Source organism: Ciconia boyciana, chromosome 32 (assembly GCF_034638445.1).
Source record: "Ciconia boyciana chromosome 32, ASM3463844v1, whole genome shotgun sequence".
In the NCBI taxonomy this organism is placed as follows: Eukaryota; Metazoa; Chordata; class Aves; order Ciconiiformes; family Ciconiidae; genus Ciconia; species Ciconia boyciana.
This window is the reverse complement of record NC_132965.1, coordinates 695537-710221: the sequence shown is the minus strand read 5'-3', so window position 1 is coordinate 710221 and position 14685 is coordinate 695537. Positions and strand designations below refer to the sequence as shown.

The 14685-nt window shown below is 67.3% G+C and overlaps 2 protein-coding genes across 2 annotated transcripts; both read left to right on the top strand.

Annotated features, from left to right (window-relative positions):
- Positions 1 to 938: 938 nt before the first annotated feature.
- Positions 939 to 3081, top strand: RNASEK (ribonuclease K). Its single transcript, XM_072848673.1, has 3 exons — positions 939 to 1128; positions 2590 to 2669; positions 2777 to 3081. The coding sequence occupies exons 1-3, from the start codon at positions 1051 to 1053 to the stop codon at positions 2913 to 2915; spliced, it is 297 nt and encodes a 98-aa protein (XP_072704774.1). The 5' UTR covers positions 939 to 1050; the 3' UTR covers positions 2916 to 3081.
- A 177-nt stretch (positions 3082 to 3258) lies between these two features.
- Positions 3259 to 14065, top strand: BACC1 (BPTF associated chromatin complex component 1). Its single transcript, XM_072848610.1, is given in 8 exon segments — positions 3259 to 3410; positions 6956 to 7050; positions 10125 to 10226; positions 10329 to 10480; positions 11284 to 11332; positions 11334 to 11365; positions 11482 to 11650; positions 13990 to 14065. Coding segments are annotated over 8 exon segments (696 nt in total). The 5' UTR covers positions 3259 to 3389.
- The last annotated feature ends 620 nt before the right edge of the window (positions 14066 to 14685 follow it).

Sequence of the window (14685 nt, the reverse complement as noted above, 5' to 3'; positions counted from 1 at the left end):
GACGGGCAGGGATGGGGGGACAGGGGACAGGGACAGGCAGGGGACAGGCAGGGACACGGGGGACAGGGAGTGACAGGGGACGGGGGGACAGGGGACAGGGACAGGCAGGGACGGGCAGGGACGGGCAGGGGACACAGGGGACGGGGACACGAGGGGACAGGCAGGGACAGGGGACACAGGGGACGGGGACAGGCAGGGACGGGCAGGGGGGACAGGGACACAAGGGGACGGGCAGGGGACAGGGACTGGCAGGAACAGGCAGGGACAGGCAGGGACACGGGGGACAGGGACACGAGGGGACAGGGAGTGACAGGGGATGGGGGACAGGGACAGGGACGGGCAGGGACGGGCAGGGGACACACGGGACAGGGACACGAGGGGACAGGCAGGGACAAGCAGGGACACGGGGGACAGGGAGTGACAGGGGATGGGGGGGACAGGGACAGGCAGGGACACGAGGGGACAGGCAGGGACAGGGGACAGGGACAGGCAGGGACAGGCAGGGACCCGGGGGACAGGCGGGGACAGGCAGGGACAGGCAGGGCCACAGGACAGGCAGGGGAGAGGGGCCCAGCAGGGCCTTGGCAGGGCCGGGGCACACAGGGGACACAGGCAGGGGACAGGCAGGGACACGCGTGGGTGCCGGGCAGGAGGAGGCGTGGCTAACGACACGACCCCGCCCCTTTCCGTGACGCCAGCACCAATAACCAGGGAGCGCTCCCCGTAACCCCCCCCCCTCCCCGCCTCCTGTGGTAGCGCCCGGGGGGCGTGGTCACACCCGGGGAGGGGCGTGATCACACACGGGGGGCGTGGTCACGCACTGGGGGGGGCCGTGATCGTACCCAGGGGGCGTGATCATACCCAGGGGGCGTGGTCACGCACAAGGAGGCGTGGTCACGCACAGGGAGCGTGGTCACGCACAGGGGGCGGGGCCTCTCAGTCTGCTGCGCCGGCTCGGCCCCGCAGCAGCGGATCCGGGGGCTGCGCGCCGCCGCCATCTTCGTCTTCCTCCTCCTCCTCCTCCTCCTCCTCTTCCTCTTCATCTTCATCATGGTCTCGCTGCTCTGCTGCGGGCCCAAGATGGCGGCCTGCGGCCTCGTCCTGAGCGCCTGGGGCGTCGTCATGCTGGTGAGGGGGCTGGGGAGGGGTCCCTGTGGGGCAGAGGCCTTGTGGGGCTGAGGAGAGGCCTTGTGGGGGTGTTCTGTGGGGCTGAGGGGGTTCCTGGGGGTAGAGACCTTGTGTGTGGGGTTCCTGTGGGGCAGAGGCCTTGTGGGGGGTGTTCTGTGGGGCTGAGGGGTTCCTGTGGGGTAGGGGCCTTGTGTGGGGGGTCCTTGTGGGGCTGGGGGGGGGTCGTGTGGGGCAGAGGCCCTGTGGGGGTGTTCTGTGGGGCTGAGGGGTTCCTGGGGGTAGAGACCTTGTGTGTGGGGTCCCTGTGGGGCTGGGGGGTCCTCTAGGACTCAGGGGTTCCCTGTGGGGCAGAGGCCTTGTGTGTGGGGTCCTTGTGGGGCTGGGGGGTTCCTGTGGGGCAGAGGCCTTGTGGGGGGTGTTCTGTGGGGCTGAGGGGGTTCCTGGGGGTAGAGACCTTGTCTGGGGGTTCCTGTGGGGCTGGGGGGTCCTTGAGGACTCAGGGGGTCCCTGTGGGGCAGAGGCCTTGTGGGGGGTGTTCTGTGGGGCTGAGGGGTTCCTGGGGGTAGGGGCCTTGTGTGGGGGTTCCTGTGGGGCAGAGGCCTTGTGGGGGGTGTTCTGTGGGGCTGAGAGGGTCCCTGTGGGGTAGGGGCCTTGTGTGTGGGGGTCCTTGTGGGGCTGGGGGGGTCATGTGGGGCAGAGGCCCTGTGGGGCTGAGAAGAGGCCTTGGGGGGTGTTCTGTGGGGCTCAAGGGTTCCTTGTGGGGCTGGGGGGTCCCTGTGGGGCAGAGGCCTTGTGTGTGGGGGTCCCTGTGGGGCTGGGGAGGGGTTCCTGTGGGGCAGAGGCCCTGTGGGGGGTGTTCTGTGGGGCTGGAGGGGGTCCCTGTGGGGCAGAGGCCTTGTGTGGGGGGTCCCTGTGGGGCTGGAGGGGGTTCCTGTGGGGCAGAGGCTCTGTGGGGCTGAGGAGAGGCCCTGTGGGGGGGTCCCTGTGGGGCTCAGGAGGCCCTTGTGGGGCTGGGGGGTCCTCTAGGGCTCAGGGGTCCCTGTGGGGCTGGGGAGGGGTCCTGTGGGGCAGAGGCCCTGTGGGGGGTGTTCTGTGGGGCTGGGGGTCCCTGTGGGGCTTCTGAGGGGCTGGGAGGTATGGGGGGGGGGGCGAGGGGGACCCTATATGTGGGGCTGGGGCCCTATATGTGGGGTGGGGGTTATATGTGGGGCTGGGGACCCTATATATGGGGCCGCTCAGACTTGGGGGGCTGCAGCCCCACAGAAAGGGGGAGGAAGGACGCACCCCCCTCCCCTCCCACCACCCACTTCCCCTCAGCTGACCCTGCGTCACCCCACCCCCCACCCCCTCAGGGTGGGGGCAGGGAGAAAGGGGGGTGGGGCAGCCCCGCCCGCACACAGGGGGAGGGGGAGGGGCAGAGGGGGTCCAACCCCCCAATCCCCTCCCCCCCCATTTTTCCAGCTCCTCCTGGGCATCTTCTTCAACGTCCACTCCGCCGTCCTCATCGAGGACGTCCCCTTCACCGAGGAAGACTTCAAAGAGTGAGGCCGGGGGTGACGGGGGGAGGGGTGGGGGGGGGTCAGCACCCCTAAATAACCCTCCCCCACCCTCCCCTCCCCCCTTGTTTTGCTGTTCCCCTCCCCCACAGCGGTCCGGAGCGGATTTATCGCCTTTACGAACAGGTCAGCTACAACTGCTTCATCGCCGCCGGGCTCTACGCCCTCCTGGGGGGCTTCTCCCTCTGCCAAGGGCGCCTCAACAAGCGCAAGGAGTACATGGTCCGCTAGGGACCCCCCCAAAAAAAAAAATTTGGGGGACCCCCCCCCAAATTTACCCGGGGGGCTCCCCCAAACCTCCCCTCCCCCCCCCCAAACCAAGCTTGGAGGACCATCCTTTATCTCCCCAGAGCGACGCAGACCAGTATGGACCAGTCACGCCAGTAAAGTGCGTTGTTCCCTACCCCGTCCTGTGGTTTTTTTGGGGGGCCTTTTTTGGGGGGGACCCCCGTTTTTGGGGGGGGTGAGAGCGCTGGCGGGGAAGGGGTTAAGGGCATAGAGAAGGAAGGGGTAGAGCGGCGCGGGAGGGGCGCGCTAGGCGGAAGTGGGGTATAGAGAGGCGGGGCTTAGCCCCGGGGGCGGGGTCTCGGCGAGAGCGAGGCCGGCGGCACCATAGAGGCGCGCGGGGCAGAGCGTCCCGCCGGGCCGCGACCATAGAGGAGCCGGAGCGGAGGCGGCGGCGGCCGGAGGGCCGGGGCGGGGGCGATGACGTCAGCGTCTACGAAGGTGGGGGTTGGGGGGTGGTGGTGGGGTTCCGGTAACGGTCGGGTCTCGTGGGGGGGGGTGGGGTGATGGGGGCGCTTCCGGTACCGGGAAGGGACCCGCTTCCGGTTGGGGGGGGGTCCCAATTCGGGTCCGGGTCGGGCCCTGGCCCCAGACGGGGGTTCCGGGCCCAGTTCGGGTCCCAGTAGGGGGGGTACTGGTCCCAGTTCAGGTCTTAGTCCCGGTTCTGCTCCCAGTTCTGCTCCCAGTATCCATCCCGGTCCCAGTGGGGCGGTACTGGTCCCAGTTTGGGTCCCAGTTCTGGTTCTGGTCCCAGTTCCGGTCCCAGTGGGGGGGTACTGGTCCCAGTATCCATCCCAGTTCTGCCTCTGGTCCCAGTTCGGGTCTGGGTCCCAGTTCCAGTCCCAGTTCTGGTCCCAGTTCAGGTCTTAGTCCCGGTTCTAGTCCCGGTTCTGCTCCCAGTATCCATCCAGGTCCCAGTTCCGGTCCCAGTGGGGGGGGTACTGGTCCCAGTTTGGGCCCCAGTCCTGGTCCCAGTTCAGGTTCTGGTCCCAGTCCTGGTCCCAGTTCCAGTCCCAGTGGGGCGGTTCTGGTCCCAGTCTCAGTCTGGGTCCCAGTTCCAGTTCCAGTTCTGGTCCCAGTTCAGGTCTGGGTCCCAGTTCTGCTCCCAGTATCCATCCAGGTCCCAGTTCCAGTCCCAGTGGGGGGGTACTGGTCCCAGTTTGGGTCCCAGTCCTGGTCCCAGTTCAGGCTCTGGTCCCAGTATCCATCCCGGTCCCAGTTCAGGTTCTGGTCCCAGTTCCGGTCCCAGTTCCAGTCCCAGTAGGGCGGTTCTGGTCCCAGTTCCAGTCCTGGTTCCAGTACTGGTCCCAGTATCCATCCCAGTCCCAGCTCTGGCTCCCAGTTCTGCCTCTGGTCCCAGTTTGGATCTGGATCCCAGTTCTGCTCCCAGTATCCATCCAGGTCCCAGTTCCAGTCCCAGTGGGGGGGTACTGGTCCCAGTTTGGGTCCCAGTCCTGGTCCCAGTTCAGGTTCTGGTCCCAGTTCAGGGCCTGGTTCCAGTCCCCGTCCCTATTTGTGTCCCAGTCCCTGCTACTGGTCCCAGTTCCAGTCCTGGTGCCGGTCCCAGTACGGTGCTGGGGCCGATGCCAGCGTGGGCCCCAGCATGCTCCCAGTATGGTGCTGGTCCCAGTCCCGGTACTGGTGCTGGTGAGGGTCCTGGCACTGGTGCTGATCCCAGCATGGGCCCAGTACAGTACTGGTGCCGGTGCTGGTCTTGGTACTGGTCCCAGTCCTGGTGCCAGTGCCAGTACTGGTCCTGGTACTGGTCCCAGTGCCGGTGCTGGTACTGGTCCTGGTGCTCATACTGGTCCCAGTCCTGGTGCCAGTGCCAGTACTGGTCCCGGTGCTGGTCCCGGTGCTGGTACTGGTCCTGGTGCTCATACTGGTCCCAGTGCTGGTACTGGTCCCAGTGGCAGTACCGGTGCCGGTGCTGGTCTTGGTACTGGTCCCAGTCCTGGTGCCAGTGCCAGTACTGGTCCTGGTACTGGTCCTGGTGCCGGTGCTGGTACTGGTCCCAGTGCCAGTGCTGGTACTGGTCCTGGTGCCGGTGCTGGTACTGGTCCCAGTGGCAGTACTGGTCCCGGTGCTGGTACTGGGCCTGGTGCTCATACTGGTCCCAGTCCCGGTGCCAGTACTGGGTCCCGGTGCCGGGTCCCGGTGCCGGTGCTGTTCCTGGTGCTGGTACCGGGCCCGGTGCTGGTCCCAGTCCTGTTCCTGGTGCCGGTGCTGGTCCCGTTCCCGGTGCCGTTCCCCTCCCGTTCCCCTCCCGGTGCTATTCCGGTGCCGTTCCTGTCCTGGTGCCGTCCCATTCCCATTCCATCCCGGTGCCGTCCCAGTGCCGTTCCCCTCCCGTTCCCTTCCCGTTCCCGTTCCGGTGCCATCCCAGTGCCGTTCCTTTCTTGTTCCTGGTGCTGGTGCTGTTCTGGTGCTGTCCCGGTGCCGTTCCCCTCCCGTTCCCCTCCCGTTCCCGGTGCCGTCCTGGAGCCGTTCCCCTCCCGTTCCCGTCCCGGTGCCATCCCAGTGCCGTCCCTGTGCCGTTCCTTTCCCGTTCCCATCCCGTTCCCATTCCCCTCCCGTTCCCCTCCCGGTGCTATTCCGGTGCCGTTCCTGTCCTGGTGCCGTTCCCGTTCCCATTCCGTCCCGGTGCCGTTCCCGTTCCCATCCCGGTGCCGTCCCGGTGCCGTTCCCGTCCCGTTCCCGTTCCCCTCCCGTTCCCCTCCCGGTGCCATCCTGGTGCCGTTCCAGTGCCGTTCCCCTCCCGTCCCGTTCCCGTTCCCCTCCCGTTCCCGGTGCCGTCCTGGTGCCGTTCCCCTCCCGTTCCCATCCTGGTGCTGTCCCGGTGCCGTTCCTTTCCCGTTCCTGGTGCCGGTGCCGTCCCGGTGCCGTTCCCCTCCCGTTCCTGTCCCGTTCCCCTCCCGGTGCCGTTCCCCTCCTGTTCCCGGTGCTGTTCCCGGTGCCGGTGCCGTCCCAGTGCCGTTCCCCTCCCGTTCCTTTCCCGTTCCCGTCCCGGTGCCATCCCAGTGCCGTTCCTTTCCTGTTCCTGGTGCCGGTGCCGTTCTGGTGCTGTCCCGGTGCCGTTCCCCTCCCATTCCCCTCCTGTTCCCCTCCCGTTCCCCTCCCGTTCCCATCCCGGTGCTGTCCTGGTGCCGTTCCATTCCCCTCCCGTTCCTGTTCCCGTTCCCGGTGCCGTCCCAGTGCCGTCCCGTTCCCATCCCGGTGCCGTCCCGGTGCCGTTCCCCTCCCTTTCCCCTCCCGTTCCCGTTCCCGTCCCGTTCCTGTCCCGGTGCCGTTCCCCTCCTGTTCCCAGTGCTGTTCCGTTCCCCTCCCGTTCCCGTCCCGGTGCCGTCCCGGTGCCGTTCCTTTCCCGTTCCCCTCCCGTTCCCGTCCCGTTCCTGTCCCGGTGCCGTCCCGGTGCCATCCCGGTGCCGTCCCTGTGCCGTTCCTTTCCCGTTCCCATTCCCCTCCCATTCCCGTTCCTGTTCCCCTCCCGTTCCCGTCTCGGTGCCGTTCCCCTCCCGTTCCCCTCCCGTTCCCGTTCCCGTCCCGTTGCCATCCCGGTGCTGTCCCGGTGCCGTTCCTTTCCTGTTCCCCTCCCGTTCCCCTCCCGTTCCCGTTCCCGTCCTGTTCCCGTCCTGGTGCCGTCCCGGTGCCGTTCCTTTCCCGTTCCCGTCCCGTTCCCCTCCCGTTCCCCTCCCGTTCCTGTTCCCGTCCCGTTCCCGTCCCGGTGCCATCCCTGTGCCGTTCCTTTCCCGTTCCCGGTGCCGTTCCTTTCCCGTTCCCCTCCCGTTCCCGTTCCCCTCCCGTTCCCGTCCCGGTGCCGTCCCGGTGCCGTCCCGGTGCCGTTCCTTTCCCGTTCCCCTCCCGTTCCCCTCCCGTTCCCGTTCCCGTCCCGGTGCCGTCCCGGTGCCGTCCCGGTGCCGTTCCTTTCCTGTTCCCCTCCCGTTCCCGTCCCGGTGCCGTCCCGGTCAGGCCGCGGGTCCCCGCAGGTGGGCGAGATCTTCTCGGCGGCCGGCGCGGCCTTCACCAAGCTGGGGGAGCTGACGATGCAGCTGCACCCCGTCTGCGACTCCTCCCCGGCCGGGTGAGCGGGGCGGGGGGGGGCCTATAGGGCCGGGGGGTCCCTATGGGGTGGGCTGGGGTCCCTATAGGGTGGGCTGGGAGTCCCTATAGGGTGTGTTGGGGTCCCTATAGGGGAGCTGCCCGTGTGGCTGCACCCCCCTCTGACTCCTGCCAGGGGAGTGGGGTTTGGGGGGCCTGGGGGGGTCTGGGGGGTCCCTATAGGGCTGGGGGTCCCTATGGGGTGAGTTGGGGTCCCTATAGGGTGGGCTGGGGGTCCCTATGGGGTGAGTTGGGGTCCCTATAGGCAAGCTGCCCATGCGGCTGCACCCCCTCTGACTCCTGCCAGGGGGAGTGGGGTTTGGGGGCCCTGGGGGGTCTGGGGGTCCCTATAGGGCTGGGGGTCCCTATGGGGTGAGTTGGGGTCCCTATAGGGTGGGCTGGGAGTCCCTATGGGGTGAGTTGGGGTCCCTATAGGGGAGCTGCCCGTGTGGCTGCACCCCCCTCTGACTCCTGCCAGGGGGGAGTGGGGTTTGGGGGGGCCCTGGGGGGGTCCCTATAGGGCCGGGGGGTCCCTATAGGGTGTGTTTGGGTCCCTATAGGGTGGGCTGGGGGTCCCTATGGGGTGAGTTGGGGTCCCTATAGGGTGGGCTGGGCATCCCTATGGGGTGAGTTGGGGTCCCTATGGGGAGCTGCCCGTGTGGCTGCACCCCCCTCTGACTCCTGCCAGGGGGGAGTGGGGTTTGGGGGGATTGGGGGGTCTGGGGTCCCTATAGGGCTGGGGGTCCCTATAGGGTGTGTTTGGGTCCCTATAGGGTGGGCTGGGGGGTCCCTATAGGGTGTGTTGGGGTCCCTATAGGGGAGCTGCCCATGCGGGTGCACCCCCCTCTGACTCCTGCCTGGGGGGGAGTGGGGTTTGGGGGGGCCCTGGGGGGGAGTGGGGGGTCCCTATAGGGCCGGGGGGTCCCTATAGGGTGTGTTTGGGTCCCTATAGGGTGGGCTGGGGGTCCCTATGGAGTGAGTTGGGGTCCCTATAGGGGAGTTGCCCGTGCAGCTGCACCCCCTCTCTGACTCCTGCCAGGGGGGAGTGGGGTTTGGGGGGGCCCTGGGGGGCCCCTATAGGGCTGGGGGGGGCATAATGGAGCCTCTGGGGCTCCCTATAGGGTCACAGCGTCCCTATAGGGTGTGTTTGGCTCCCTATGAGGTCACAGGCTCCCTATGGGGTCACAGGGTGCCTATGGGGTCACAAGGTCCCTATAGGGCCTGTGGGGCTTTCTATGGGGTCACAGGGTCCCTATAGGGTGTGTTGGGCTCCCTATGGGTCCCAGGGTCCCTATAGGGCCTGTGGGGCTCCCCATATCCCCCTGTGCCCCCGCTGCAGCGCTGCCCCCCCATCCTATATATCCCGTAACAACGCCCTGGGAGCCACTTCGGGGCTCCTATGGACCCCATACATCCCCCATGGCCCCCATCCATCCCCTATGGCCCCCATACATCCCCTATGACCCCCATCCATCCCCTATGGCCCCATCCATCCCTTATGGCCCCATCCATCCCCTATGGCCCCTATCCATCCCCTATGGCCTCATCCACCCCTATGACCCCCATCCATCCCCTATGGCCCCATCCATCCCCTATGGCCCCTATACATACCCTATGGCCCCATCCATCCCCCATGGCCCCCATTCACCCCTATGGCCCCCATCCACCCCTATGGCCCCTATACATCCCCCATGGCCCCCATCCATCCCCTATGGCTCCCATCCATCCCCCATGGCCCCCATCCACCCCTATGGCCCCTATACATCCCCTATGGCCCCATCCACCCCTATGGCCCCCATCCATCCCCCATGGCCCCCATTCACCCCTATGGCCCCTATACATCCCCTATGGCCCCATCCACCCCTATGGCCCCTATACATCCCCCATGGCCCCCATCCATCCCCTATGGCCCCCATCCACCCCCTATGGCCCCATCCACCCCTATGGCCCCTATACATCCCCCATGGCCCCCATCCATCCCCCATGGCCCCCATCCACCCCTATGGCCCCATCCATCCCCTATGGCCCCCATCCACCCCCTATGGCCCCTATACATCCCCCATGGCCCCATCCACCCCCATGGCCCCATCCATCCCCTATGGCCCCATCCATCCCCTATGGCCCCTATATGTCCCCTATGGCCCCTATACATCCCCTATGGCCCCATCCACCCCTATGGCCCCCATCCATCCCCCATGGCCCCCATCCATCCCCTATGGCCCCATCCACCCCTATGGCCCCCATACATCCCCCATGGCCCCCATCCACCCCTATGACCCCATCCACCCCTATGGCCCCTATAAGTCCCCTATGGCCCCATCCATCCCCCATGGCCCCATTCACCCCTATGGCCCCATCCACCCCTATGGCCCCTATACATCCCCTATGGCCCCATCCATCCCTATGGCCCCTATACATCCCCTATGGCCCCATCCATCCCCCATGGCCCCCATTCACCCCTATGGCCCCCATCCACCCCTATGGCCCCTATACATCCCCCATGGCCCCCATTCACCCCTATGGCCCCATCCACCCCTATGGCCCCTATACATCCCCCATGGCCCCCATCCACCCCTATGGCCCCTATACATCCCCCATGGCCCCCATCCATCCCCTATGGCCCCCATCCACCCCTATGGCCCCATCCACCCCTATGGCCCCTATACATCCCCCATGGCCCCCATCCATCCCCCATGGCCCCATCCACCCCCTATGGCCCCATCCACCCCTATGGCCCCTATACATCCCCCATGGCCCCCATTCACCCCTATGGCCCCATCCACCCCTATGGCTCCATCCAGCCCTATGGCCCCCATCCATCCCCCATGGCCCCCATCCATCCCCTATGGCCCCATCCACCCCTATGGCCCCCATACATCCCCCATGGCCCCCATCCATCCCCTATGACCCCATCCACCCCTATGGCCCCATCCACCCCTATGGCCCCCATACATCCCCCATGGCCCCCATCCACCCCTATGGCCCCATCCACCCCCATGGCCCCCATCCACCCCTATGGCCCCTATACGTCCCCTATGGCCCCTATACATCCCCCAGCGCCAAGTGGACGGAGCCGGAGCTGGCCCTGCTCCGCGCCGCCGTGCGCCGCTTCGGGGAGGACCTGAACCGCATCAGCGCCCTCATCAAGGACCGCAGGGTGTAAGGGGGGCCGGGGCCGGGAAGTTTTGGGGTCCCCCCTTAACCCCCCTCCCCCTTCCCCCCCCCCAATTCACCCCCCCTCCCCTTTTTTGTTTTCTATAGGGCCCAGATCAAGGCGACGGCCAAGCGCAAAGCCTACGAGGACAGCGGGGTGCCCCTCCCCGCCGACTCCCCCAAAAAGGGACCCCGGAAAGGGGGGCGCCCCAAGTGGGGCCCCCCGGGACGCCCCATGAGCCCCCGGGAAGAAGCAGAAAGTCGCAGGTTGGCGGTTGGGGGTCACCCCCCCTTTTTCCTTTCTGGGGTCACCCCGGGTCCCCCCTCTCCTCCCTGACCCCCCTTTTCTTCTTGGGGTCCCCCAGCCCCTTGGGGTCCCCTGAACCCCCCGGGTCCCCAGCTCCTCCCTGTCCCCCCTTTTATTTTTGGGCCCCCTGACCCCCCTTGTATTTTTGGGGTCCCCCAGCACCTTGGGGTCCCCTGAACCCCCCTGAGCCCCCCACCTCCTCCCTGACCCCCCTTTTATTTTGGGGTCCCCCCAGCCTCTTGGGGTCCCCTGAACCCCCCCCGGGTCCCCATCCCCTCCCTGACCCCCCTTTTATTTTTGGGGCCCCCTGACCCCCCTTGTATTTTTGGGGTCCCCCAGCCCCTTGGGGTCCCCCTGAACCCCCCCGAGCCCCCATCTCCTCCCTGACCCCCCCTTTTATTTTGGGGTCCCCCATCCCCTTGGGGTCCCCCTGAACCCCCCGGGTCCCCAGCTCCTCCCTGTCCCCCCTTGTATTTTTGGGGTCCCCTGATCCCCCGGGGTCCCCATCCCCTCCCTGCTCCCCCTTTTATTTTTGGGGTCCCCCAGCCCCTTGGCCCCCCTGCCCCCCTTTTTATTTTTGGGGTCCCCTGCCCCCCCCCGCAGGGTCCCCACCTCCCCTCAGGCTCCCCCTGACCCCCCACCTCCTCCTGCCCCCCTTTTCTCCCTGGGCTCCCCACATCCCCCCCGGGGGTCCCCAAAACTTTTGGGGTCCCCCTCCCTCACCTTGACCCCCCCTTTTTTTATGTCCCCCCCCAGATGACCCCGAAGCCACCGGCGACCTCGTGGACATCGAGGGGCTCGGCGAGACCCCCCGCCAAGAAACTCAACTTCGACCAGGGTACGGGGGGCACCCCAAAATCTTAGGGGGTCCCCAAAATCTTGGGGAGCCCCCAAAATTGAGGGGGCCCCCAAGTTGCCCCCCCCCCTCTTTGTCACCTCTCTCCCTCTTTCCAGACAGCCTGAACCTCGACGCGGGGACGCGCGCCCCCCGGAGACCCGGCCCTGCTCGCCCGCTGACCCCCAAAACCCCGGGCCCCCCAAAACCTCCCGGAGCCCCCAAAACTCCTGGGGACCCCAAAACCTCCCGGGCCCCCAAAAACTCTTGGGGCCCCCAGAATCTCCCGTTGACCCCCCAAACCTCCTCTGGCCCCCAAAATCTCCTGGGGACCCCAAAATCTCCCGCTGACCCCCAAAACCCCGGGGCCCCAAAACCTCCCAGAACCCCCCAAAAACTCCTGGGGACCCCAAAACCTCTCGGGGTCCCCCAAAACTCCTGGGGACCCCAAAAACTCTTGGGGACCCCAGAATCCCCCGCTGACCCCCCAAACCTCCTCTGGCCCCCAAAACCTCCTGGGGACCCCAAAATCTCCCGCTGACCCCCAAAACCCCGGGGTCCCCAAAACCTCCCGGAGCCCCCAAAAAACTCCTGGGGCCCCCAAAACCTCCTGGGGACCTCCAAAACTCTTGGGGACCCCAGAATCCCCCGCTGACCCCCCCAAACCCCCTGGGGCCCCAAAATCTCCTGGGGACCCCAAAAACTCTTGGGGACCCCAAAATCTCCCGTTGACCCCCAAAACCCCGGGACCCCAAAACCTCCCGGAGCCCCCCAAAAAACTCCTGGGGCCCCCCAAAACCTCCCGGGGCCCCCAAAAACTCTTGGAGCCCCCCAAAACCTCCCGGGGCCCCCAAAAAACTCCTGGGGACCCCAAAATCTCCTGGGGACCCCCAAAACCTCCCACTGACCCCCCAAATCTCCTGGGACCCCCCAAAACGTCCCTGAGTCCCCCAAAAACTCTTGGGGACCCCCAAAATCTCCTGGGGACCCCCAAAACCTCCCGGGGTCCCCTAAAATCTCCCGGGGTCCCCCAAAACCTTTTGGGACCCCAAAATCTCTTGGGGTCCCCCAAATTCCCTGGGGACCCCAAAACCTCCCACTGACCCCCCCCAAACCTCCTCGGGGCCCCAAAATCTCCTGGGGTCCCCCCCAAAACGTCCTGGGGTCCCCCCAAACCACTGGGGGTCTCCCCAAAACCTCTTGGGACCCCCCCAAAAAACTCCCGGGGCCCCCAAAATCGCCTGGGCTCCCCCCAAAAGCTCTGGGGGTCTCCCCAGGGCCCCCCAGATCCCCACAATCCCCTTTGGGGTCCCCCAGAGCCCCCCAAAATCCTTTGGGGTCCCCAAACCCCCTGGGCCCCCTCTTTTGGGGTCCCCAAAGCCCCCCATCTCCCCTGCGGACCCCCGATGGTTGTGGGGTCCCCCAAACCCCTTGGGGACCCCCAACCCTTGGGGACCCCCAGCCCCCACCCCCGTTTTGGGGACCCCCAAACCCCTTGGGGACCCCCCCCCCGTTTTGGGGACCCTCTGGGGACCCCCAGAGTCCCCCATTTTAGGGTCCCCCAAACCCCTTGGAGACCCCCACCCCTTTGGGGACCCCAGCCCCCATTTTAGGGTCCCCCACCCCTTTGGGGACCCCCAGCCCCCTCCCCCGTTTTGGGGTCCCCAAACTCCCTTGGGGACCCCCCCCCCCCTGTGGGGGAGGGGGGCAGAGAAACCCCCCTTGTCACCCCCAATTAAAAAGTCAGGGTCCCCCGCACCCCGGTGTCGCCGCGTCCGGGCGGGGGGGATGGGGGAGGGCGTCGCCTCATGGGGGGGCAGGGGTCCTGGCCCCCAAACCGGTGTCCCCATGTCCCACCCCACCCCCCCAGTGTCCCCCAAACTGGTGTCCCCATGTCGCCCCCCCCGTGTCCCCCCAACCCCGTGTCCCCATGTCCCCCCCATCCCTGTGTGTCCCCCCCCATGTCCGTCCCCCCGCGGTGTCCCCCCTCCCCCAAACTGGTGTCCCCATGTCCCGTGTCCCCCCCGGTGTCCCAGTGTCCCCATGCCCCCCAAACTGGTGTCCCCCCGTGTCCCCCAGACTGGTGTCCCCCCCTCAAACCGGTGTCCCCATGTCCCCCCCGCCCCGTGTCCCCCAAACTGGTGTCCCAGTTTCCCCCCCCAAACTGGTGTCGCCCCCCCAGTGTCCCCATGTCCCCCTCCCCCTGTGTCCCCCACCCCCACTGGTGCCCCCCAGTGTCCCCGTGTCCCCCAAACTGGTGTCCCAGTGTCCCCCCCCACGGGTGTCCCAGTCCCCCCCCAAACTGGTGTCGCCCCCCACCCAGTGTCCCCATGTCCCCCCTCCCCTGTGTGTCCCCCCCCACTGGTGCCCCCCCAGTGTCCCCCGTGTCCCCCCCAAACTGGTGTGTGTCCCCCCCAGTGTCCCCATGTCCCCCCCCAAACCAGTGTCCCCAGGTGTCCCCCCCCCCGTGTCCCCCCAAACTGGTGTCGCCCCCCACCCAGTGTCCCCATGTCCCCCCCAAACTGGTGTCCCAGTGTCCCCCCCACTGGTGTGTGTCCCCCCCGGTGTCCCCCAAACCGGTGTCCCCCTCCCCCAAACCAGTGTCCCCACCCCCCCGTGTCCCCCAGATTTGGGGTCCCCCCCGAGCCAGGCCACCAGGTTCGAGCCTTTATTGGGGTGACACCAGGCTGGGGGGCACAGTGACCCAATTCGAGGGGGGGCAGGGGCTCGGGGGGGGTTTAAGGGGGCCCTGAGTGGTGCGGGGGGTTTGGGGTGCCCGGGGTTTGGGGAGCCCTGGGGGGGCAGGAGGGGTTTTGGGGCTCTGTGGTTTATGGGGGGCCCTGAGGGTGGGGGGGGGTTTGGGGGTGCCCTATGGGGGGGTTTGGGGAGTGCAGGGGGTTTTGGGGGCTGTGAGGTGCCGGGGGTTTGGGGGTGCAGGGGGGCCATGGGGTGTTTAGGGGTGCGGGGGGGTTGGGGTGCGGGGAGGTTTGGGGGGCTGTGGGGGTGCAGGGGGGTCGGGGTTCCATGGGGGTATCTGGGGGTGCAGAGGAGTTTTGGGGGTGTCTGGGGGTGCAGGGGGGGGTTGAAGTGCAGAGGGATAATTTGGGGGTGCGGGGCGGTTTTGGGGGTGCGGGGCTTTGTCTCTGCTCCGGGGGGAGGGGGGCCCGTTCCAACACCACGGCCGGGTTGTGGGGTGCAGGTGCCCCTGTTTTGGGGTGCCCCAGTTTTGGGGTGCAGGTGCGGGTGTTTCGGGGTGCTGCTGGTTTTGGGGTGCCCATGCCGTGGGGGTTGGTTTTTGGGGGGGTGTATTTGGGGGAGGGGGC

Bases quoted from the DNA above. Each gene is read 5' to 3' on its own strand.
- RNASEK (XM_072848673.1), top strand. From the start codon at position 1,051: ATGGTCTCGCTGCTCTGCTGCGGGCCCAAGATGGCGGCCTGCGGCCTC. The intron at 1,129-2,589 runs GTGAGGGGGCTG...CCATTTTTCCAG, and splicing joins CCTGGGGCGTCGTCATGCTG to CTCCTCCTGGGCATCTTCTT. The intron at 2,670-2,776 runs GTGAGGCCGGGG...CCTCCCCCACAG, and splicing joins ACCGAGGAAGACTTCAAAGA to CGGTCCGGAGCGGATTTATC.